The sequence below is a fragment of the Mandrillus leucophaeus genome, unplaced genomic scaffold, assembly GCF_000951045.1.
Source record: "Mandrillus leucophaeus isolate KB7577 unplaced genomic scaffold, Mleu.le_1.0 Scaffold26, whole genome shotgun sequence".
NCBI lineage: Eukaryota > Metazoa > Chordata > Mammalia > Primates > Cercopithecidae > Mandrillus > Mandrillus leucophaeus.
Window position 1 is genome coordinate 3,545,147 of NW_012102698.1, and position 26,929 is coordinate 3,572,075.

The window sequence follows — 26,929 nt, forward strand, 5'->3', positions numbered from 1 at the left end:
AAAAAAAAAAAAAAAAAAAAAAAAAATGCAGTCTACCCTTGCTGTCCTGAGCCTTACACACTGGTCCTGTTGTGGCTGACTGCTCTGTCCTGACCCTGGACAGGTGACTTGGTCTTCCTGAGTATCAGTTTTCTCCTCTGTAAAACTGGATAAGCAATGTCTTCCAGACAGGCTGGTTATGGGGTGTAAATGAGATTACTTATGTAAATGCCTAATGCAGATTGCATGCTCAGTAAACTTTAAATGTTTCTTCCTCTGCCTCAGGAAGGAATGTACAAGTTTATGTTAATACTTTCTTTCAAAGCAGTCAATTTTTATTTTCTTTTTTGAGTAATATATGCAAACTATAAAAATTCAAACATTACAAAAATAAATACTATGACAGGTAAGTTATCGGTGGTCTTTTGGTAGGGCCGGCAAAGCAAGGGCTGTGCTGTTTGTGATAAGATCTTTTTATTGCATGCAACTTATGGTTGGGCTGAAATGAAAAGGAACATTTAAGGGTGTTAATTTTTCTGCCTCTTCCCTTCTCCGATTGTGTTATTATTCACTGTTGATTTTTAAAGGAAAATTTCAACCATTTAGGGTAGCAATTTTCAGAAAAGAATTTTCTAGTTAGAAATACAACAAAGATTCTAGTAAAGACTGTGGCCAAACTTAACTAAGGCCAGTATTTCTGAGCCAGTCAAGATGCAGATTGCAACTAGTACATATTTTTCTGATGTTTTATTTTAAGTCGCTAAAGAAAGAGTTAATCAAAAGGTGTGATGCTATTAAGGCCTAGATCTTTTTACATCTTTTGCACTTTGTGTGGACTGGGACTGCTTTTGCCAAGAATGCATGGAATGGGGTATAATACAATAAAGCAAAGAATCTGAGTCATGGGAAACTTCAGGAAGTGCTCAAAGAAAACTGTTGAAAGCAGTTGGCTCTGCATATAAATATAACCCCTACTGCTAGGGTTGCTATACTTTTCCTGTAAAGAGCCAGATAATAAATTTAGGCTTTGTAATCTCTGTCAGATTTCTCAGCTCTCCCATTATAGTGCAAAAACAGTCATAGACAATATATGAATGAATGAACATGTCTAATTTTGTCTTTTTTTAAATACTTGATACAGGAACTTGGATACGATTGGTGTTGCTGTTGATTTGATTCTTCTGTTTCGTGAACTGCGAGTGGAACAGGAAGCTCTGTTGACAGGTAGCATGCAATATAATTCATGGGTTATTTATATCTTTATAAAGGGTTCAGAACTAGTACTTTGAGTATTAACATCATTCATTGAAACGCATGTTCTGTATTTCATGAGATAGGGAAACTTTAATATTGAAATATTAAATAATTATAAAGTTGTAGCAACTTCCCTTCCTGAATGACTGAATTTTGTTCCTTTCACATTTGTATGTTGAAGTCTGTTCCAGTTGCTATAACAAAATGCCTTAGGCTGGGTAGTTTATAAACAACAGAAATGTATTGCTTACAGTTCTGGAGGCTGGAAAGTCCAAGATTAAGCAGACTGGGTGTTTTGCGAGGGCTGCTCTTGTCTTCGTAGATGGTGCCTCTTGCTTTGTTCTCCTGTGGTGGAAGGTGGAAGGCAGAAGGCGCAAACAAGCTCCCTGGGCTCCTTTTATAAGGGCACTAATCCCATTCACCAGGGCTCCACCATCATGACCTGGTCACTTCCCAAAGGCTCCATCTTATACTGGCATGTTGGGGATTAGATTTCAGCATAGGAATTTTGGAGGGGCACAGATATTCAGATCACAGCATGGTCCTAACCCCCAGTACCCAGAATGTGACTGAATTTGGAGATAGGATCTTTAAAGAGGTAATTAAGGTACTTAAGCTCAAATGGGGGTGTATGACTGGTGTCCTCATAGGAAGAGGAAATTAGGACATGGCCATGCACAGAGTAAAGACCATGTGAAGACACAGGGAGAAGATGACCATCTACAGGCCAAGGAGAGAGACCTCAGAAGATATCAGCCCTGTTGACACACCTCTAACCACAGAACTGTGTAAAAATAAATGTCTGTTGTTTAAGCCGCCCAGTCTGTGGTAAGACTAATAGACCATCTTTTAATATTTATGAACGTGACAGGCCCTGGTCTAGGTTTTGGGTGTGATTCAAACAGTGACAAAAACAGACAAAAAAAATCTCTGCCCTTAGAGAGCTCACATTCCGTTGAGGGGAGCCACATGTTAAGTGTCTAAGCCACATGTCTAGTGTGATGAAAATGGAACTTAGCTCTGATTGTTAATGGTTGTTGACGTGGGATTAAGAGAAACACCAAGCTTCTTTCGACTGATTAGTAGAATGGTTTTGGTCTTTGTTCTTCTAGCATCAACACCTTTCCATTGGACAGTGGTTATTATCTTAACATAATGTTAAAAAAAACATAGATTTTTAATATGTGATCTCTTTGTCCCAGGAATTGAAATACTTTATGGGTAAACCTAAATTATTTGATAAGAAAATCTTAATGTAGGCTGGGTGCTGTGGCTTATGCCTATAATCCTAGCACTTGGAGATGCCGAGGTGGACAGATTGCTTGAGCTCAGGGGTTCAAGACCAGCCTGGGCAACATGGTGAAACCCTGTTTCTAAAAAAATACAAAGACTGGGTGCAATGGCTCATGCCTATAATCCCAGCACTTTGGGAGGCTGAGGTGGGCGGATCACTTGAGGTCAGGAGTTCAAGACCAGCCTGGCCAACATGGTGAAACCCCATCTCTACTAAAAATACAAAAATTAGCTGGGCGTGATGGAGCATACTTGTAATCCCAGCTACTTGGGAGGCTGAGGCAGGAGAATCGCTTGAACCCAGGAGGCAGAGGTTGCAGTGAGCCGAGATCATGCCATTGCACTCCAGCCTGGGTGACAAGAGCGAAATTCTGTCTCAAAAAAAAAAAAAATAATAATAATAATAATTGGGCATGGTGGCACACACCTATAGTCCCAGCTACTTGGAGGCTGAGGTAGGACGATAGCTTGAGCCTGGGAGGTGGAAGTTGTAGTGAGCTGAGATCATGCCACTGCACTTCCAGCCTGGGTGACAGAGCAAGACCCTGTCTCAAAAACAGAAAAACAAAAAAACAAAAAAAAACACCCTGGAAAATTTTAATGTAAATTTCCAGGTGGATAAGTTAGATGTGCTAGATTATAGGTTAAATTTCGTTGTTGTTGTAATAATGTCTTTACCTTATAATTCAATGGCTATCCTTTAAATGAGAAATCTCCAGTTGCATTTAAAATATAATTTGACTTACAAAAATTGTTTTATATACAGCTTTAATGCCTGTACTTCGCATATAACATGAGGCATGTTTCTTTTTTTTTTTTTTTTTTTTTGAGACGGAGTCTTAACTCTCTTGCCCAGGCTGGAATGCAGTGGTACAATATTGGCTCACTGCAACTGCCGCTTTCCCCCCAGGGTTCAAGCGATTCTCCTGCCTCAGCCACCTGAGTAGCTGAGATTACAGGCACCTGCCACAGTGCCCGGGTAATTTTTTGTGTTTTTTTAGTAGAGATGGGGTTTCGCCATTTTGGCCAGGCTGGTCTTGAACCCCTGACCATGTAATCCACACGCCTCGGCCTCCTAAAGTGCTGAGATTACAGGCGTGAACTACTGCACCTGGCCACATGAGGCATATTTCTATTGATGTTAATATGTGTGCTTCTCTTGGTAGATAGACAAGAACCAGAGGTGACGGTCTTATTTCACAGGTGAAATAGGCTAAATTAGCATGTTAGAGCCACTGCCTGGCTTGGTTTAATTTTTGTGATTTCCTGGTGTTTTCATTTTAAACTCAATTTGCTAAAAATTCTTAGATCTTGCTATTTGATTTTGAAGTATTCCTTTAGGAAATGGTAATTAAAAATTAATTACTTTCTTTGAGAATTTACACACAAAGTGCATTGCCACGTTTTTTTGAGCATTAGTAGTTTCTAAAATAGTCTCAAGAAATTGAAAGGATGTAGGATTTAGTTGTGAAATAGTTTTTATGATATTGTATATTTAAAGATACTTCTGTAGCTCCATTTTATAATAAAATGGAAGCATCAGTACTCAAAATTAGGGAATTATAAATTAGCAGTAAAGTCCGTGTTTCACTGTGTCACTTGGGAAGGCAGCTGTTTTGAGGTCTCTGTGTGGTATAGTAATTGAGAAAGAGAGTTCAGAATGTACCGTGTTTCATAATTGACGATCCTGATGGGGCGGGCAGTGTGGCGCTCCAGAGCTGCAGTGCTGTGGTGGGCAGAAGGAGGTTTCTCTTTTAATGATATATCCTAAATAAAGAAGCAAAGGGGAAGTGCCATACAAATGCTGTGATTAAATAACTATTAGAGTGGAGCCAGCCCCTCCACCATGTGCTGGATTTCATCGCCACTTGCCCACGCAGAAGCTTTTCTCCTGAAATTATCCCCTTGCTCTCAGGCAGCCTCTGTTTTTTTCCTCTTTACTCCATCATTTTCATCAGCATATAATATGCTCTCCCATTTTTCATTTAAAAAATCTTCTTTTGACTCCATGTCCCCCTCAGTCCAGTATCTCGTTTTTCTGCTGTATCCCAAATGTGCCACAAAAGATGTGTTTAGTTTTTACAATATATGGTAAAAGATTATTTCATTCTTCACAAGATTTTCACTGAAGCAGGTAGATGACCTAAGAAAAAATTTAACGGAGCAGATACCTGAAACTACTTTTTTTTTTTTTTTTTTGAGACGGAGTCTGACTCTGTCGCCCAGGCTGGAGTGCGGTGGCGCAATCTCGGCTCACTGCAAGCTCTGCCTCCCGGGTTCACGCCATTCTGCTGCCTCAGCCTCCTGAGTAGCTGGGACTACAGGCGCCCGCCACCACGCCCTGTTAAATTTTTGTGATTTTAGTAGAGATGGGGTGTCACCGTGTTATGCAGGATGGTCTCGATGTCCTGACCTCGTGATCCACCCGCCTTGGCCTCCCAAAGTGCTGGGATTGCAGGCATGAGCCACCGCGCCTGGCCACCTGAAACTACTTTTATGAACCAGTTTGTCATTGAGGAGTAAATTGGTTATTTGGTTATTAGCTTGGCTATTTACTCATATTCCTAGTCTGAGAGGGTAGATTCTTAAAGACCTATTACTTGTTAGCTGTATTAAGAGTTGTTCTTAATTTAGGTAGTTGCATTTATATGAGTTTAATTATTTTTTATTGATCTGAGATTCACATATTGTTAACCATTTTAAAGTGAACAATCGAGTGGCATTTAGTACATTCACAGTATTGTGCAACTACCATCTCTACCTAATTAAATTTTTTTTTTTGAGATGGAGTTTCGCTCTTGTTGCCCATGCTGGAGTGCAATGGCACAATCTCGCCTCACTGCAGTCTCCGCCTCCCAGCTTCAAGCGATTCTCCTGCCTCAGCCTCCTGAGTAGTTGGGATTACAGGCGCCCACCACCACGCCTGGCTAATTTTTGTATTTTTAGTAGAGACGGAGTTTCACCACGTTGGCCAGGCTGGTCTTGAACTCCTGACCTCAGGCGATCCACCCACCTCGGCCTCTGAAAGTGCTGGAATTACAGGCATGAGCCACTGCGCCCAGCCTGAAAATCCCCCCAAAAGGATACCGTGTTTTCATTGAGTAGTTGCTCTCTTTCTGCCTCCCCATAGCCCCTGGCAACCACTCTTTTGCATTCTGTCTCTGTAGATTTACCTACTCTGGATATTTCATATAAATGGAATCATAGAATTAATATGTGACCTTTGGTGTCTGACTCCTTTCACTGAGCATAATGTTTTTAAGGTTCATCCACCTTGTAGTGTGTATCATGACTTCGTTCCTTTTTATGGTGGAATAATACTCTGTTGTGTTGATGCATCATATTTTGTTTATCCATTCATCGTTTGTTGGACATTTAGGTTGTTTCCACCTTTTGGCTATCATGAGTAATGCTGTTGTGGACATGCTGGTACATGCATTTGTTTATCTGTTTTTAATTCTTTTGGGTGTACACCTAGGAATAGAATTGCTGGGTCATATGGTAACTCTGTGCTTAACATTTAAGAGCTGTCAGACTTTTCCATAGCAGCTGAATCATATTACTTTTTGCCGACACCGTATGAATGTTCCCGTTTCTTGCATCCTTGCTGACTCTTTATTTCTGTGTTGTAGTCATCCTGGTGGATGTGAAGTGGGGGTACTTCATTGTGGTTTCGATTTGCATTTCCTAAATGATCACGTACTTACTGGCCATTTGTAAATCTTTGGAGAAATGTCTATATGAGTCCTTTGTCCAGTTTTTAATTGATCTGTTTGTGTCTATTTCTTGTAGAGTTGTAAAGGTTTTCTATATATTGTAGATACTTGGGATGATATTGAATCTATAGATCAGTTTGGTAAGAATTGCCATCTTAACACTATTGAGTTTTCAAGTTCATGAATATAGAACATCTCTCCATTTATTCAGGTCTTATTTAATTTTTCAGTTGTGTTCCTATTTAGTAGATGGCTTGTGTTTAGCCACAGATACTATTGGAAGGATATTATTGAGGCAAGAAGGAAGATGGAAAGGAAGTAATATTTCTCATCACCTTGAAAATGGCAGCTAGTGAAATGACTGAATTTTAGTTGGAATTCAACAATGAAATTTGGATTCAGCAGTGAAACTTAGAAAAAATTTTATGGTGTGTTAGTTCAGACCTAATACAAATAATCTTTTAAATAAAAGTATTCTGGTTCCTAACAAAGCGCCTGTACTCTTTTGACTCTTTTTCTGTGAGAACTTTATTCTAGGTAGATTTTTTAGCAGGGTATGTGTGCCAGTTTTTTGTTACCACACTTGAGGTAAGAACTGTAATTACATTGTCAAAATAATATTTAGAGTATTATTTTCAGGGAATAATTGCAGTGGTGTGACGAATATATTATGCTCATCAAATTTTATGTAAACACAAGCATGAGTTACTTTAATTGAGTTATTGGTGTTGTTTTTGGCCTTTATTCTTTCTTAATCTGTAAAAATAATGTTGGGATTTTTGAGGGTCTTCATAACATTTGCAGTATTTACATAAAGATCAGTTGATAAGCTGTTTGGTAAAGTAAACTGTCATTTGTACCTGTCTGGAGTTTTCTTTTCTTGTGTCTGGGACATCTTTAAGCCTTTTCCTTTTCAGAATTGTGTTCTGATCCCGAGCATTAATCTTAGGTGCCTGATGAGTTGTTGGGTCAGTTGGTTGTCAGATCAACCTATACTGTTGGCTTTTTGCATGTTAAGTTTTACACAGATTTGAATGTTAATATTCCAAAATATTCAGTAGAAATCTTTTTTTTTTTTTTTTTTTGAGATGGAGTCTCTGGGTCTGTCTCCCAAGCTGGATGCAGTGGCTTGATCTCGGCTCACTGGAACCTCTGCCTCCTGGGTTCAAGCAGTTCTCCCTGCCTCAGCCTCCTGGGTCGCTGGGATTACAGGCTCCTGCCACCACGCCCAGCTAATTTTTGTATTTTTAGTAGCGAAGAGGTTTCACCATGTTGGTCAGGCTGGTCTCTAACTCCTGACCTCAGGTGATCCACTCCCCGCTCCGCACCCCGTCTTCCCAAAGTGCTGGGATTACAGATATGAGCCTCTGTACCCAGGCAATAAGTTAATCAATTTTGTATGTAGAGTATATTGTTTTGGTAAGGCATATTAATTTTTTTTTTTTTTTTTTTGAGACAGAGTCTCACTCTGTCTCCCAGGCTGGAGTGCAGTGGCATGATCTCGGCCCACTGCAACCTCTGCCTCCCAGGTTCAAGCAATTCTCATGCCTCAGCCTGCTGAGTAATTTTTTGTACTTTTAGTAGAGATGGGGTTTCAGCATATTGGCCAGGCTGGTCTCCAACTCCTGGCCTCAAGTGATCCATCTGCCTTGGCCTCCCAAAGTACTGGGATTGCAGGCGTGAGCCACCGTGCCCAGCTATGGCATATTCATGTTATTCCCAAAGTGACCTTGTGGAGAGAGACCTTAATTTTTACAAGAAGCAAGCAGAAACTTTCTGTTTAATAACATGGAGAATATTTCTTAAGATGTATTTATTTATTATGTTTAATCATTTATTTATTTATTTTAAACTTTTATATATTCTTAGCTTTTCGCTGTGGCCTGCAGTTTTTAGGCAACATTGCCTCACGGAATGAAGATTCCCAGTCTATTGTTTGGGTACATGCTTTTCCAGAACTGTTTTTGTGAGTATATTGATAAGAATGTTTCTAACTTGTGAGAAGATTGTGGTTATATTTTTCCATTTTATATAAAGTTCGAAAAGTAACCCTCTGTAACAGAGTTCAGGATAGTAGTTGTTCTTGGTGGGTGGGTGCCAGCTGGGAGAGGGCACTAGGGAAACACCTGGGTCCTGGAAGTGTTCATCTATATCTTGACCTTAGTGGTGGTTACATGGATGTGTACATATCCAAACTTTGTTCATTGAGCTGTATGTACACTTAAGATTTGTGCCCTTGCTTGTATATCAGTTTACTTTTACAAAAATAAAAGTCGTGGATAAAGTAAGTAATATTGTTAAGGACACTGAAATTTATAAGAAACACAATTAAAATAAAACATCAAAATATGGGCAGTGAATTAAAATTCTTTATGTATTGAATACTGATATGTTCAGCACAATGCTGTATGTTTTGGAAGGTAAGAAGATGATGTGGGTAAACAATCAGTTTATCCATGTAAGAAATGGGTAACCAGTCCGTTTATCAGTGTAAGAAGTGGGTAACCATTCCATTTATCTGGATTGGATCCTGGTACTTTTTCTAGTGATTCTACTTCTTAAAAACCAGTTCTGTACATAAGAAATTGAGCATTGAGGTAAAAGGTGAGCAGGCAATAGAGTCAATATACCGTATGAAAGGCACAGTCTGGGAGTGGGAGGCCTGGCTTCGAATCCAGGCTTTGGTGCCAATGAATGGGGTAACTCTGGTGGTTGCAACAGTATAAGCAGCACAGCAGGGCAGCAGCTGTTGTGTACCTACCCTGAACTGGGCATTATCCGTATATTTCTTCTGTTCTCACAATAGCCTGCAGAGTAAGTGTTACTGTCTCCCCATCTGGACAGATGAGAGACCTGAAGCTTATCACTGGTAAATGGCAGAGCTAGAGTTTAAACCCATTGCTGCCATCTGAATCCAAAGCCTATGCTCATTGTAAAGACTGTGCTGCTTAAATTCTGTGCTGGCCTTCCTGGTTGTACAGCTTTCCTGGGCTCCTCCGTGAAGTTTAGTGTTAAGATTGGATAAACTCTAATTCACTTCTAGCTCATGGAATTTCTCAAATTCCTGCAAATAATTAAAAGTTGAAGGTGTATATATATTCATGCTATATATATATTAATGATATTTGAGCTTAAGTGGAAGAAGAGAATTATGAAACTCAAGCTACAGAAACAGACATTGCTTGTTTTTGAGGATTCTTTCCCTTAAAACATTTTGGACACCAATATCTGCCAGGTTGTGGGATAGATGATTAGAATACGGTGGTAACTTATATATTCGTTATTCTTGAAGATTTCATTCTTTGGTCAGGGAAATAAAGGAACAGGCACGTACATTGTGATGTAAGAACTAAGGTGATTAGGGTAAATCCAAGGTGTAATGGAAAAACAAGGGAGAGGCTTAAGTGTAGGACAGTCAGAGAAGTCTTAACAGTTTACATGTTGCTTTTAGATCTCATTTGATCGTCATAAAAATCCTATGAAATAGAGAAGGTTTTGTTATTGTATTTTATTTTTTATACCAGAAAACAAGCTAAGAGAGGTTCTTTGCCTTCACTCTTTATGCATTTATGGGACAGATATAACCAAATTTGAATTCCAGTTTTGTCAGGTGCTGGCTTTGTGCTATTGGCCAAGTGAAGTTAACAAATTCTTTATCTGAAATATATGAATAATATCTCCTTCAGAAGAGTATTGTGAAGTTTAAATGAAAAGCAAAATCCTACCATATTGCGTAACACATGATATAATTGGCAATCAATATGTCAGTGACCTTCCCCAGGCCACCTGGCTGATAGCTAGAGGAGCTAGGAGTTATAGCGAGGCTCCTGACTCCAAATTCTATTTCTTGCTCCACTGTACCATCTCTTCTATAGGCATCTTGTCCCTAAGGACTATTAAAGCAGTGTCAGCAGTCATTGAGGTATCATTTTATACCTGTTGATTTTTTTCTAACAAGAATGAACATTTTAATGTTTTATAAATGTAATCATTTTAATCTTTATCGCTAATAGTAAGTTATTTGCTTTTTGCCTTCTGAGTTCTATGTCAACTTCAACTTTAATATTTTGGATACTTTTTATTGTGACTAAGTTTGTATTTACTATTTTTACAGTAAATAATTACTTATTTTAAAGTGCTATAATTCTCCCTTAAATCCTCAAAAATATTAGTATGTAGTGAATTTGCCAATGGTATTACTGTTATTTTTGTGTTTTATTTTATCACGTTATTAAATTGGGCTAACAGTCTCATTTCCTTGTTTGGAAGGTCTTGCTTAAATCATCCGGACAAAAAAATTGTTGCCTACTCTTCAATGATTTTGTTTACATCCCTTAATCATGAAAGAATGAAAGAACTGGAAGAAAACCTCAATATTGCAATTGATGTCATAGATGCTTACCAAAAACATCCTGAATCAGAATGGCCGTAAGTATCTTGTTAGAAATTTGATTGCTTTAGGACATCCTGACAGATCACTTTCCTTGCAGAGGTTTTAAGTAAAAATTTGGGCATTGTGATAATTGAACAATAAGTTAAAACTTAACGTATTGACAAAATTAGAAAAGGTTTTGAGCAGAATCTAGAGAACTTGTGAAAGAGGTGAATAAAGTGAGGCTTGAGTTGAGTCTTTAAGGACAAAGAGAATTCTTCAAGGTGGTGAGGAGCGGGAAAGACATTGTTGGTGTATAAAAAAACAGTGTGAAATGCCCCGGCACCTTTGGAGTGTACAGATCAGACTGTTGTGGCTGCAGAAGCTAGTTCATTAGATCAGAGGTTGATGCGAGCCTTGTGAGCATCTGTGCAGATGAGATAGTCACTGCCATTCAAATTGCCCCCCATACATAATGTACCGCCACCCTTCGTAGATAATGTATTATTTCTCTCTGATTGCTTTTAAGATTTTTCTTTGTCTTTTCAGAGGTTAATTATGGTATTGGCTTAGATTTCTTTGGGTTTACTCTTTTTGGGGTCTCCTCAACTTCTTGAATCAGTAGATTTATGTCTTTTACCAAGTTGGGGAAGTTAATTTGGGAAATTTTAGCTGTTATTTGTTTGAATACTTTTTTCCAGGCCCTTGTTCTCTCTCTACTTCTTCTGGGACTCCATGTTTTAGGCACACACATAGTCGAAGGCAGGGCCAAGGCTATGGCTCAACTGATGGGACTGTGAAAGTAATACAAATTACACCAATCTACTTTTAGCTTTAGACAGTTTGTTACTATATAGACAGAGAAAAGAAGAAGCCAAAGGGGCCAGCTCCTCCTGATCCTTGTCCCAGATACCACAAAGACCTGGATGATTAGGATATGAATTGTGAGGTACCCTATTCCTGAGGAGCCCTTCTTGGCTGTTAAAAGGCTTTATATGCTAAGAGGGGCGGGGCAGAAAGCTCTGTACCTCATTAGTGCAAAACTCATCAGAACCTGTCTCATGACAGCCTCCCTTGGGAGACAGACGAGCAAAAAGGAGACAGCCTCAGAAGCCTCAGGCCTCCCATCTCGGGTTCCGGGAGGATCACAAGGTAGTCAGCAGGCAAGACTCAGATTAGCCGCTGTTCAAGCTCTGGCATGCATGGTATACATGGATATGTCCAAGGTCACCAGGGCGCTATGTGGAGCTGTTCCCCTAGACTCTGAAGATACAAGTGTTAGTCTTCTGTTGTTGTTTTACAAGTCCCTGAAGCTCTCTTCAGTGTTGTGTGTGTGGTTTTTTTTTTCCTCCAGTCCATTTTCTCTCTTTGCCAGTACTATGGTGTCTTGATTACCATAATTTTATAGTAAATTTTGAAATCAGGAAGTGTGAGTCTTCCAACTTTGTTCTTTTTCAGTTTTTTTTTCGTTATTGTTCTGGGTCCCTTGTGTTTCCATATTAATTTTAGGATCAACTTTTCCATTTGTTAATTTAAAAAAGCTGGAATTTTGATAAGAATTACATGAATCTATAGACCAACTTGGGGGAATATTGCCATCTTACCTAGATTAAGTGTTCCAATCCATGAATAAAGGATATTCATCTATTTATTTAGGCCTTTTAAATTTTCTTCAGTTATGTTTTATAGTTTTTAGTCTATGAGTTTTGGATGTTGTTAGTTCAACTTATTCTAAGTATTTTATTCTTTTTGATGGTATTGCAAATGGAATCCTTTGATTTTTGGATTATTCATTGCTAATGTGTAGAAATACAACTGATTTTTGTATATTAATCTTGTATCCTGCAATCTTTCATGCTGAACTTATTTATAGTTTCAGTAGAGTTTTTTGTGTATGTGATTCTTAGGATTTTCTCTGTACAGAACCATGCCATTTGCAAGTAGATAATACTTTTTTTTTTCCAGTTGAGTTGCCTTTTCTTTCTTTTCCTTGCCTGGTTGCCCTGACTGGAAATTCTAATACAATGTTGAGTAGAATTGGTGAGAGCAGACATATGTGTCCTGTTTAAGATCTTAGTGGGGAAGTGTTCAGTCTTTCAGTGTGGTGTTGCCTGTGGGGTTTTCATAGAAGGCCTTGCTCAGGATGATAAACTTTTCTTCTACTTCTGCTGATTTTCTTTTACTTGTTGAATGTTTTTATTATGAAAGTCTATTTCATCAAATACATTTTGTGTCTGTTGAGATAATCATATGGCTTGTGTCTTTTAGTCTATTAATACTTTGTCTAACAGTGATTTTTATACTTTAAATCAACTTTGGATTCCTGAGATAAATCCCACTTATTCATAGTGTATAATCCTTTTTATATGTTGCTGGATTTGGTTTATATTTTGTTGGGGATTTTTGTGTGTATATTCATAAGGCATATTGGTTTGTAGTTTGTTTTCTTTTTGTGATTTCTTTTTCTGATTTTGGTATCAGGTAAATACTGACTTTACAGAAAGAGGTTTTGTTTTGTTTTGTTTTTGGAAGATTGTAAAGGATCAGTATTAATCTTTAAATATGTGGTAGAATTCACTGGTGAAGCCATCTGGTTTTGGACTTTTTATTATGGGAAGTGTTTTTGGTTACTAATTCAATCCCTACTTGTCTTGTTTTTTGTTGTTGTTGTTGTTGAAACAGAGTCTTACTCTGTTGCCCAGGCTGGAGTGCAGTGGCGTCATCTCGGCTCACTGCAACATCCACCTCTTGGGTTCAAGCAATTCTCTGACTCAGCCTCCTAAATAGCTGGGATTGCAGGCGCCTGCCACCACGCCCAGCTAATTTTTATTTTTTTATTTTTTTATTTTTAGTAGAGATGGGGTTTCACCATCTTGGCCAGGTTGGTATTGAACTCCTAAGCCCGTGATCCACCTGCCTCAGCCTCCCAAAGTGCTGGGATTACAGGCATGAGCCACCGTGCCCGGCCCCTACTTGTTACATACAGGTCTATTCAGATTGTTGTCTTCTTGGGTTGGTTTTGGTAGTTTGTGTCTTTCTAGGAATTTGCCTGTTTGGTCTAGGGCAGGGGTCTTTAGTCTTCCGACCTGTGGACTAGTACCTGTCCATAGCCTGTTAGAAACAGGGCCACGCAGCACAAGGTAAGCAGCAGGTGAACGAGCATTCCTGCCTGAGCTCCACCTCTTGTCAGATCATCAGCCACACTCGATTCTCATAGGAGCACAAACCCTATTGTGAACTGTGCATGTGAGGGATCTAGATCGCACACTCCTTATGAGAATCTGTTATAACTAATGCCTGATGACCTGAAGTAGAACAGTTTCATCGTGAAACCATCCCCCCACCCCTGTCTATGGAAAAATTGTCTTTCATGAAACCAGTCCCTGGTGCCAAAAAGGTTGGGGACCACTGGTCTAGGCTATCTAATTTGTTGGCACAAATTGTTCATAGTAGTAGTAGACCCTTAGAATCTTTTTTATTTATGTAAGATTGGTAGGAATGTCCCCTCTTCATTACTGATTTTAGTAATTTGAGTCTTCTCTTTTTTCTTGTTCACTATAGCTAAAGGTTTGTTAGAGTTTTTGCTCTTTTCAGAGAGCCAACTTTTGGTTTTGTTGATTTTCTTTACTGTTATTCTCTATTTCATTTCTTTTTGCTGTAATCTTTATTATATTCTTTCTTCTGCTTGCTTTGGGTTTGGTTTGCTCTTTTTCTAGTTTCTCGAGATGGAAGGTTAGGTTCCTGACATGAGATCTTCCGTCTTTTTTTACTTTTCTACAAAGTTCCTGGTAAGAACTGCTTTAGCATCCCATAATTTAGTGTTCCATAAATTTTGGTGTTTGTGATTTTATTTTCATCTATTTCAAATTATAGTCTAATTTCCCTTATGACCTATTGGTTATTTGGGAGTTTGTTGTTTAATTTCCACATATTTGTGTATTTCCTAAATTTCCTTTTGTTATGGTTTTCTAATTTTATTTCATGTGGCCAGAGAACACACTTTATATGATTTCATTCTTTTTGACATTACTGAGGCATCTTTTATGGCCTGACATATGGTCTATCATAGAGAATGTTCCATGTAGACTTGAATGTGTATGCTGCTGGTTTTGGTGGCATGTTCTGTAGATATCTGTTGGGTCTGGTTGGCTAGATGGTTGATAGTGTTGTTTAAATCTTCTATTTCCTTGCTGATCTTCTGTTTTAGTTCTTTTCATTATTGAAAGTGAATTATCATCCATTTTCTCCTTCAGTTCTGTCAGTTTTTGCTTCCCTTATTTCCATGCTCTGTTAAGTACATACACACACGTTTATATTTATGATTGTTATACCTTTTTGATGCATTGATCCTTTCTCATTACAAAATTTATCACAAATTTTGTTGTTTATATTTTAATAATCTCCCGTTTTTTAAAAAATCTATTTTTAACATATGTTTTGCACATAGTAGTCAGTGTGTGATTAGGCCACAGATTTTCTCCAGGGAGTAAGCCTTGAGGCACCTGTAATCCCACTTGCATTCATAGGTGAGGTATGAGCTTTTTCAGTTTTGGCTTCTTTCAGTGTAATCTTTTATCATTCTGTTGAAATTATACCTAATTTTGAAATTATTTCTTTTTCTGAATATTCATTTGTATTTCAGTTAAAATTAGCAAACAGAGGTTGGTACATACAATAATATGATGTGTTGACTTAGAAAACTTCCCTTTGTATGCAAATGTAACATGACAGGATCGATCATTAGAGTCAGCTTACTCAGAGAAATTTTCTGTAGCTGAGTTCTGTTTTATTTGTTGAGTACCTTGGGTCTGTATTTTAATCATCTGCAGTTTTTTTTTTTTTTTTTTAGCAGCTTGGAATAAAGGGCAAAAGGTCATAAAGGGCAAAATATAAAATCTGTCAATAGCTCCAGTTAAAGTGATCAGAGACCACTACAAGCAATTCAGAAAGGAACACAGGATGGATGTAGTAGTGGTTAAAAGATCACTTATGCAGTCCAGGTGCGGAATACTTTGATTTGTGTGAGAGGAACTCTACATTTGGTAACGAACAATGAGATCACAGGATATCCAGAGGCTTCCAACAAAATTGTTGTTTTTACTGTTAAATATAAACTCATCCCTGGAAATTGGAGAAAACCCACTTTCTGCCTTTTTTCTCCCCTACATTTTAGAAGATAGGTGGCAAATAGCACAAAACTAAATGGTCTCGGAATTCATGGTTTCATTATGTTTTCTTTTCTTCCCTTGCTTGTTTCTTAGAAAAGGGCAAATGTGATTCCAATAACTTTGGGTGTTTTAATTTGAGTATTCTAGAGACACAGGAAAGTGTAGGCGAGAAAGTCTTTGGCACTAGTTGGTTTGAATTATTGCTATAATGTCTTTCTAAAAACGTCTGTTCTTTTGTTTGTAGGTGTGAAAGATGTTTTCATGCTCTTAGATAACCCTAGATGAATCCAAGGATTCTATTTTGGGTTCATCTAAATCTGAAAGTCCAGTAAATGTGCACTGGTAGGTCAGGTCAGTCAGTGCAGAATTACACGGTAGAAGAAGAGGTAGGACTACCTTGTGCTGATCCTGTGATGTGTTGGTTGCTTTGTCTGTGTAATCTCATTTTCGCATTGCTGCCATCCTGTGAATTGTGTTTTGCTACTATGTACATATGAAAGTTAAGCAGCGTAAACCAGCTTGACCAAGGTCATACAACTAACATATAGCAGAGGCAGGATTGCAGGTGATGCTGAACTCGAGGGCCTGTCCCGTTTTTATTAATGCCATGTCATGTATTATGAAAATGATCACTTTTCAGAGAGGTGGTCTGCATTTCAAAGGTGAGGCATGAACTCTTTCAGTTTTAGCCTCTTTTGGTATAAACTTTTTGTTTTTGAGACAGAGTCTCACTTTGTTGCCCAGGCTGGAGTGCGGTGGTGTGATCTCGGCTCACTGCAACTTCTGCCTCCCGGGTTCAAGCGATTCTCCCGTCTCAGCCCCCTGAGTAGCCAGGAACAGAGGCGTCTGCCACTACTCCTGGCTAATTTTTTGTATTTTTAGTAGAGATGGGGTTTCATCATGTTATCCAGGCTGGTCTTGAACTGACCTCAGGTGATCTCCCTGCCTCGGTGTCCCAAAGTGCTGGGATTACAGGCATGAGCCCCCGCACCCGGACTAAACTTTTATTAATCCATTCAACTTTTACCCAGTTTCACTACAAAAATGAAGTTATAACTGGGAGTAAAGCATTCTTTTTTGTTAATATTTGGGTTATCTAGTTGATTTATTTTGTATTCTCTAGGGATGTGTCTTGCCTTATGCATGTACATTTTATTATCAGCTTAAGTATAACGCTATTAGGAAGATAAACATAATTGTCCATCCTTTTGCAGTCTGAATCTGTTGCTCCTCTTCTGTTCGCTCACAACAGCCATGCATTCCACTTTCATGGCACTTAGCACATTTAATTGTCCATTAGACTGTGAGCTCCCTGTAAGGCAGGATTTAGTGTTGTTTGTTATTGGATCCTTAACAAGATAATATCTGGCATATGATAAGCATTATTTTAGTTATGATTCCTCTGAATCTAAGTGACTGAAGTCCACTTCAGATGGTTTATGCACAGAAAGGAATTTATTGGCTTGTACAACTGGAAAATTCTAGGGTCATTGGGTGAAGGCACAGTGAATCCAGGGCTGAAAGATGTCATCAGTATCTGTCTCATCTTTGTCTCATTTTTCTCCTGTGCTGGCTTTGTTGTAAGGCACATTTCCTGCTTCCTGTGTTGGCTCCTGTTCTTGCCTGCTCAGGGTTGGCATGGCCCATGGCTGGTCCTCAGACCACTCTTCTCCGTTATTGCTCGTTCTCTGGGTGACCTCATCTCATACCACAGCTTTAAATACGTCTTCTAAATTGATGATTTCCACATTTATGTTTCTGGCCTTGACCTCTTGCTGAAGCTCCAGATTTACATATACAGCTTCCTATTATGTGCTTCTAATTGGCATCTGAAATGTGTGAAGGCTGCATCCAAACTTTTGATTTTCCCCCAGCATAAAACCTGCTGTCACTCTACCAGTGTTTATTGTTCAGTAACTGGCACCATCATTTACTCATTTGCTGAGGCCTGGAACCTGAGTCCTGATTTTCTTTCACTCTCACCCACTTATACTTATCAGTCCTATCTTCAAAATGTATTCCACATTCACCTACTTCACACCTCCTCTGCCATAGACATCTTTCATTGCTGCTGCCAGGACTTTCTCAGTCATCTTTCTGTCTCTCCTCTTGCCCTCTGAATCATCACACAGTAGCCAGAGTGACCTTTTAAAAATTACTGTAGCTCTTGTCACTCTTTGCTTAAATAAACCATTCAGTGCTTTCTTATTGCAACCTAGAAGCAAATCCAAAGTACTTGTCATGTCTTGGCTTCTGACTGACCACCTCATCTTATTTCTTACTACTTTTACTCCTGCTCATTAGTTTCATCTGGTTTTACTGTTTTTCTTTGAATATCCCGAGTTTGTTCTGTCCTGAATCTTTACACCCCTGTCTTTCTGCATGGAACCTTCCTTTAGATCTTTGAGTGGCTAGCTCTTTTAGGTCTCTGTTCAAATATCTATCATTTCGACTGAGAGACCTTCCCAGCACTTTATGTTCAGTAGTGTTTCCTGTAAACCCGTATCGCTTTACTCTCTTTTATTTATTTGTTTAAGAGCACTTACCACTATCGAACATTATACAAATCTTATTTGCTTTCTTGTTTATTGTTGGTTGCTAGAATGTAGGACTAGCTCCATAAGGCCCTGGAGTTTATCCTGGTCATCATTCTATCCAAATCACCTAGAGCATGTGTTTACAAACTATGGCCCGTGTTCTGAATCCAGCCCACTGCTTCCTTTTGTAAATATTTATCGGAACACAGCCAAGCTGGTTTATATATTGTCTAGGGCTGCTTTGATGCAATAGTGGCAGAGTTGAGTAGTTGTGATGGAGACCATTTGGCCTGCAAAGCCTAAAATGTTTACTGTCTGGCCCTTTATGGAAAAGTTTGCCAACCCCATCCATTGAAGGATTTTTGATAGTAATACTTGTCGAATAAGTCTAGTGATTGATGGCATTGTTGTCCTTCAGTCACTTTAGGCTTATCTGGTTCTCCTGAACCAGATGAGACTTTGGTGAGAGATCCCCAAAGGGTCTGTATCATTGTCCTCCAGAACTCTATACCAGCTTCTTCATTGTACGTCAGTAATCTATTCCTGAAAATCAGACATTCTGTGCAAAAAAGTGGCTAAGAGCCTACTTCCTTCTTAAAAATAGGGACATTATAAAATGTTACGTGTCTACCCAAAACCTCCGTCAATGTCTTAAAATAGAATCAAACTAGAATACTGTTCAGCAATAAAAAGGAACAACTGTTGGTACAAGCCATAACTTAGGAAAATCTCACGGTAATTATAGCAGAGTGAAAAAACAAAAGCCAATGAATCCCCAAAGGTTAAATAATGTATCATTCCATTTACATGACATTCTTGAAATGACAAAATTATAGAAATGGAGAACAGATTAGTGGTTGTCAGGGATTGAGGAAGGATACTTGAGTTATAGGTGGGTGTACCTATAAAGGGGTGCCAAACCATTCTGGATCTTACCTGTGAGAGGGGATCTGTGAACCCACATTATTAAATTACATAGAGCTAAAGACACGCTCACAGCTACTCATGAGTAAATGCACAAGTTAACCTGGGAAACCTGAGTAAGATCCGCATATTGTGTCACTGTCAGCATCTGGGTTGTCACATGCTATAGTTTTACAGATGTTACCATTGGGGAAAACTGGGTGAGGGTACCAGAGTTTCTCTTGTATTTTGTAAAACTTCGTGTGCATCTACAATGATCTCAAAATAAAAATGCTTAATTAAAAAAAACCCCAAACTTGGTAAAGCGCCTGTATATGTAACAGACTGTCATGTTAGGATGTATACTGCTTAAAACATTTCTTTCTGATTACCATAGAATTAGTATAGTTGTCAGCAGACAGTTGGCTTTGTATGCGGGAACACGGAGCCTCTTAATGCCACCATTATGCCAGAAGTGCTGCTTAAATGTCTGTACACAGTTCTGACTTTTTACCAACAGTATATGGAATGCATCTTGTGATTTTGTATGTATGTGTATATCTTTTTGTGAAATGTTGTCTGGAATACTTTAGAATATAAAAAAAAGTTTCTCCTGTAAACATTGACTGGCAAGTGTATTGAGAAGTTTGGGAATTAGAAACAAAGAGGTAATAACCAGATGGATGTTTGTGAGGCATGCAAGTGTCTCTTTTTGGGTCGCATTGTCATCCCGGGGGCAATGTTGTTTGTTGGGGTGTGCAGTCACATGCCCTCCCCTGGGGTCACAGGCTGTCAGGTTTGGGCTCATTCTTGAAGGAAAAAGCTGCCAGGTTTGGGCTCATTCTTGAAGGAAAAAGAATTCTTGTTTTCCAAAGAAGGAAAAAAGGGGATGCTGAACAGGGGAAAAAGTGGCAGATAGCCATAAGAACTGTCAGTGTTTGGCGAATGCATGTCCTTTTCATCATCTGCTTCTGCTTCAGGAGGTAAATATAGTTTAATTTCTCTGATTTTTGTTGGAGTTAAATTCTGATGCATTATTACTGGAAACAGGAGAAGCAGAATTCCTTGATACTGAAGGGTAGACAGCTTAGCCAGTGTCACTCTGCCAATAAGTGTTGGATTGAGACTCAAACCCAGCTCTTTCTGAGACCAAATTTGTGCTCTTAATCTTTACACCCACTGCCTCCCTTAGAGGACGACACTAAAGGAAGGGTGGCTGGGATGTGCATGTGTGTAATGCGTTTTCCCCACTGCCTGGCACATGTAGATTCAGAAAATCTATTTATATATTTTTCAGATTATAACTCATTTTCTTCTAGCAGAGGATGCATCGCCATTGAATCAGTGGACTGATATTTTTCTAATTTAATGCAACTCACATTTAACCCATTGGAAATGTTACTTAACTGTTTAACAGGAGAAGGGAGGTTATTTTCTGGAGCAGCTTTGCAAGCTTTGTCCAAATTGCTGTGTTAAGCAACTGTGGGTTACAGTAACCAGATCTTACAACAAAGGAGAGTGGCATTTATTTTCCATAGCACATTTAAATCAAAATTTGTTTATGAGGTATAAAAACATTTTCTAGGTTTCTGAACTGAATGAAATCTATTTTACTCATGTTGAGTATAGCATTGCCTTTGTATGCATGTATGGATATGGATAATAAATGACTTTCATTAAAAAAAAATTTCCCTGAACCCCCCTGCCTTTAGGACTGTCTCTGTTTACCAGGGAGGAGTTTGCCTTTCATCGTCTGTTGGTTCTGCCTGCAACTGTTCACATACTTTAAAATCAGTAATAAATGAGAAAGATTGAGAGAAAGAAAAAGATGAGAGGAGAGACCTTCATGCAATTTGTTTTTTAGCAAGTGTGGAGAATGATGTAAAGTGTAGTTAGTGCTTTGGCATCAACAATGTGATTTGTGAATGTTAGCTTTTTCGGTAATGACATTTAAATGATGAATTTCAAGATTAAACTGAAGAGTTCCTTAAGAGAACTTAGCTGAGTTCTCCTACATGACCGTTCCTTGTCCTTGAAGCCTGAGGAGCCAGGTTCATCTGAATGGTGCTTCCACCAAGATATAGAAATACTGTCACTCTTTAGCAGAATGGTTATTAAATAGAACTAAGTGTGAGCTTACTTTGCCTGTATATATTTCTTACATTACATACTGAATTTTTTGATAGAGAACATGTGGTTCAAGTATCAAAATGCATAGTTTCCCCCCAGCCATCTACCTAGTTCCTCCAACCACATCCCCTAGTTCTCCCCACACTATTGGGCTTTTTGGTTTTTTCACTAAATAGTACATTTCTGAGATTTTTCCATATTCCTGTATAAAGACCTTCCTCAATTTAAGATCTTTCATTGTATGAATGTACCAGGATTTATTTCATCAGTCTCCTCTCAATGGGCATTCCGATTGTTTCCATTTTTTCATGACTAGTAAGTACTGCCATGAGTAGCCTTGGTTGCGCATGTCATATTGCATGTGGACAAGTATGATTGTAGAATAAATTCATAAGTGCAATTATTGGGTCAAAAGGAATGTGCTGTTACAATTTTAACAAACCAGGTTATCCTTCATAGCTGTTGTGCCAGTGTCAACTCCCCTGTCTCACATCATTGCTAATAGTGTTAGCAAGGGTTGGATTTGCCAGTTCTGCCAAAGTGTAAACTGACCTTCTTGCACAGTTTTATTTTGTATTTTTCTTACGAGTTGGAGAACCTTTTTTTTCCTTTATGTGTATTCTAATTTTCTTTACCTATTTTTCTCTTGGGATGTTGATCTTTATCAGTGTATAGGAGTATTTTCTAGATTAGGGATACCACCCTTCATATAAAATAAAATACTTATATTTTTCTGTTTTTGTATTTTGACTTTGTTTGTGGTACTTTATGTTTTAGTTTTTTGAGACGGAGTCTCTGTCACTCAGGCTGGAGTGCAGTGGTGCAATCATGGCTCACTGAAGCCTCAATCTCCCAGACTCAAGTGATCTTCCCACCTCAGCCCACTGAGAAGCTGGGATCACAGGCGCATACCACCACACCTGGCTGATTTATTTTTTATTTTGTAGAGATGGGGTCTCACTATGTTGCTCAGGCTGGTCTTGAAGTCCTGACCTTAAGCAATCCTTCTACCTTGACCTCCCAAAGTACTGGGAATACAGGCGTGAGCCACTGTGTCCAGCCATGTGGTACTTTTTTATGTAAAAGTTTTTGATTTTTTTAGTAGATGAATTTATCAGTCTTTTAAGAAAATGTGTTCCAGAGTTTTGATAATAGCTGTAAAGGCCTTTCCTCTACCAAGGCTTTCCTCTAGTATATAATTTCAATTTATTATTTAAGTATTTGATTTACTTGGAATTTATGTTGGTTTAAATGTTGCAGTGTGGATTCACTCTCATTTTTGTTGCAGATGATGCTGGTGGTCCCAGCAACAGAGCACTGTCATGGCTGAGACCTGTCTCCCCTTTTCCTCCGTCCTTGCCCTAATCCCTGTACCCTTACTACTCCATCCATGGACAACTTTTTTACTTCAACTTTTGCTTCCTAAACAGACATTCCAGCATGCAGAACTTAGTCCTTCCTTTACTATGTCTCAGTTCTACTATTTTAAGTCCTTAAGGATTTTATAAACATATTGATCAAATCACATTTATTGAGCATTTATTAGGAGTTTTTTGGTTTTTCAAGAAGAAAATTTCCAAAGTGAAGCAGACCCAGTCTGTTTCCCACTGTTTAAGAACTGTTTATATGTATCATCTGATTTTATGTTGTTTAAGGTAGAGGGTAAATTGTTATTCCAATATGTCCAGAAGCAGAAGCGATAGTTGGAGATTTTAACACCTGCTTTTCAGCCATGGGCAGAACTCATAGACAAATATCAGTATAGACTGATGTTTTATACATTATATAAACATGACGATATGGATCAAGCTTGTCCAACCTGCAGGCCGCATGCGGCCCAGGATGGCTTTGAATGCGGCCCAACACACATTCGTGAACTTTCTTATAACATGAGTTGTTTTTGTTATTTTGTTGTTGTTGTTAAGCTCATCAGCTATTGTTAGTGTTAGCGTATTTTATCTGTGCCCCAAGACAGTTCTTCTTCTTCCAGCGTGGTCCAGGGAAGCCAAAAGATTGGACACCCCTGATACAGATGATCTCGGTAGTACTGTTGTAGGTAGCCACCTTCACCTGAGTGATATTTATAGACCTTCCCTCAGCACTTCCAAACTCCACTTTCTTTTCACGTGCATGTGTCATGTTCACCAAGTTAGACCGTAGGTTGGGCTGTAGAAAAGTCTCAGTAAATGTGTAAGGGATTGAAATCATAGAGTACATTCTCTTGCACATAAGATGATTTCTAGAAAAATTCCAAACTTTTGGAAATTAACACATCTGATTGATTTGTCAAAGAAGAAATCACAGGCAAATTAGAAAATATTTTGAACTGAAGTATCAAGTTTTGTGGGATAAAGCAAAAGCAGCCAAGTGTGGTGGCTCATGCCTGTAATCCCAGCTCTTTGGGAGTCTGAGAAGGGAGGATAGCTTGAGGCCAGGAGTTCAAGACCAGTCAGGGCAACATAGTAAGGCATTGTCTGTACCAAAAAAATAAAAATAAAAAAAGCTGGGTATAGTGGCACATGTGTGTGGTCCTATCTACTTGGGAGACTGAGGTGGGAGAATTATTTGAACATAGAAGTTTGAGGGTGCAGTGAGCTATGGTCGCACAACTGCACTCCAGTTAGGGTGACTGAGCGAGACCCCGTGTCTTAAAAAGACAACAACAAAAATGAAAGCAGCGCTTAGAGGAGACTTTATTGCTTTGGATGCTTCCAATTTTTTTTTTTTTTTTTTTTTTTGAGACAGAGTCTTGCCCTGTCGCCCATGCTGGAGTGCATGGAGTGCAGTGGCACGATCTTGGCTCACTGCAACCTCTGCCTCCTGCGTTCGAGAGATTCTCATACCTCAGCCTCCTGAGTAGCTGGGATTACAGGCATGCACTACCACGTCCAACCTATTTTTTGTGTGTTTTTGGTAGAGATGGGGTTTCACTATGCTATGTTGGCCAGGCTGGTCTCAAACTCTTGGCCTCAAGTAATCCACCCACCTCATTCTCCCAAATACTAGGATTACAAGGTGTGAGCCACCAGCCTTGAATGTTTCTGTTAATAAAGATTTGAAATCAGTGACCCACAGTTCTACTTTTAGAGGATAGAAAAAGAAGAGCATAGTAAGTCCTGAATAAGTAAGAAAGAAGGAAATAAAAGATGAAAGCAGAAATCAATGAAACATAAGACAAAAACAGTAGAAAAAATTCACAGAGGCAAAAGTTGATCTTTGACCAAAATTGTTCAAGAATAAAGAAAGAGAGCAGTAATTACCAACATTATGAAAGAATGTGTAGTTATCACATCAATCTTCAATAAACTCAAACCTTAGTTGAGGCAACTTTCTTCACCTGAGACACTCTGAAGACCCATGCTTTTGGGTCCTGATTTCCTTATGAAGCCGTAATAGTATTTTATTACTTATAGCTCCCCCAACACACTGCTGCTCTTTCCTTCTTGCTGTTTTTCTAAGTCCTTTCTTCCACCTCTAATTTAAATGCTGTCTTCTTTTCCTTCTTCTAGGGATTGCCAAAATACCTCCTCTAGCCTCTTTGATCTTCTTGCCCCCTGTCCATCGCCACCTCTTGCCCCCAGCCTGTTGGTTAGATACATTTGTTTCTATTATATAATCCTTAATATGTGTCTGTCAGCACTTAACATGTTCTTCTGTAAATTATCTGTCGAAATATAGGTCTTTATTGTTTGGAGAATATATTTGGAACTATGGCTTGTGACTTGGAATATTGTGTTTTGATATTCCTATGGGGAAATGCTTTGAATTCTAAGTACTTGAATTATGAATGAGCTTTAAGATCTCAGTTTAGTCTGTGTATCCAGCTTGGAATGCATGGGTTTCTATTGACCTGCCCAGATTGATAGGAATACTGTTTGAGAATTCCAAATATTATCCGTTATTGTTAGGAATATTTTACATCAGAGTGTTGATCAGCTGTTTTAAATGCTGTAGAGGAAATAGAGTATGTATTTGAATTTTGCTTTTATGTGAAATGACAATGTATTGTAGTAGTTAATATGCTTTGTTTGGTTATCAGACTGAATATAGTTTTATTGTATTGTATTTGTGAAGTGATTAAACTATGTGTCAGTATATTTAATGCTCACAGTCAATTTTTATTACTATAACCTGGTTATAAACAGTATATTCCTTAGTTCTTAAGTCTTTTCCTCAGATGCCTTCTGGTAAATATAATTCAGAATTAATTAATAATACTGTTGAATCTTTTCAGTTGTCACAGGGGTGCTTTGAAGAACTATGCCTCTATAATCTTTGCCTTGGGGTTTCCCTAAGTTGATCTCTAAGTTTAGATGAGTGCATTGCTTGACAATGAGGATGTTTTCTTGGTAACTTGAGAATTCTTAAAGAGTGAATAATCAAGCCAGTAATGGAAGTGTGACAAGTCTTTCTCTGGTTCATTATAGCAGTTAGCTTCTGACTAAAGCAATTCAGTGTGTTTTTTTTTTATACCTGATCTTGTTACTAAATGAAGAATTTTTCTTTCTCAACTTAGATAAAAGCTATAGTAGCCCGTGTCTTCCTGTTGAATCAATTTAAATTATTTCAATAAAGCTTTCGGAAGTAAAATTGGAGAAAAATATTTTTAGGATTTTTTTTTCCTTTTAGCTGCTAATAGATTAATAGTATGTGAACCTTTTAAAACATTTAAGATTACAGCAAATCAAAAATTCACAGAAAAGAAATGCTTTTGTGTGTAAGCTGTGCTTATAAAGTAGATAAGGGCATGTCATGTCTCTCTTACTTTGTTTCAAGTAACTAAACTTTCCTCCTCTTTTTTCCCTAGGGTCTTGATTATTACAGACCTCTTTCTGAAAAGCCCGGAATTGGTACAAGCCATGTTTCCCAAACTGAACAATCAAGAAAGGTAACCCCCCAGCCAGCATCATTTTCAGTATTTAGCATTCCATATAGGGTATTCTGTGCACGTGACTGAAAAGCTGTGTGGTTTCTGAGTTGGCACAGAATCTCTAAATGCATGTTTCTCTGTTGGTAATGGTTTTAAATTGGTTGGTTAACATTACAGCTTAGCCACAATAGGCAGTGATTTATGGAGGGTAGCAGGATCCAGGTTGGTGCCATTATTCAGTAAATGCATATTAAGAAAAACGTTAAGAACAAAATCTTATGCATGTGCCTGGATTTTAGAATAGTAATTTATGTAGCTGTGTATTACAGTTGAATATTTGAGGTGTACTCATTTGTTTAGGTCATGGGTGTTATTATTTGTGATACACTCTGCTAGGTTTGTAGGCTTCTGATGGATAATTCGGACTAAAATAAAATTGACACCTGTCCGCAATGTTACAGTTAATGTAGTAGGAAAAGCAGTGACCTAGGAGTTCTAAGACACTGGCCCTGTGCCTTGCTATGATTATAGTTCTTCATGTGACCTTGTTGGGATTCAGTTTCGTGTGTGTGTATGTGTGTGTGTGTGTGTGTGTGTGTATTTTTTTTCCCTAAACCTCTATGGTAAGGTACAAGGCATTCAGTTTCTTGACCTGTAAATTAAGGGGATTGAATATGTAATTTGCAGTACACTTTTCATTTCAGTAG

At 38.4% G+C, this 26,929-nt stretch overlaps 1 protein-coding gene across 1 annotated transcript in view; it reads left to right on the forward strand.

The window, feature by feature from the left end:
* The window catches only part of ATXN10 (ataxin 10), a 191,522-nt gene that overhangs the window by 31,300 nt on the left and 133,293 nt on the right, over positions 1–26,929 (forward strand). Inside the window, exons 3-6 of the mRNA XM_011984069.1 lie at positions 1,121–1,203; positions 8,112–8,208; positions 10,512–10,670; positions 26,160–26,240. Of these exons, the coding sequence (XP_011839459.1) occupies positions 1,121–1,203; positions 8,112–8,208; positions 10,512–10,670; positions 26,160–26,240 (420 nt within the window). The remainder of the gene's footprint in view (positions 1–1,120; positions 1,204–8,111; positions 8,209–10,511; positions 10,671–26,159; positions 26,241–26,929) is intronic.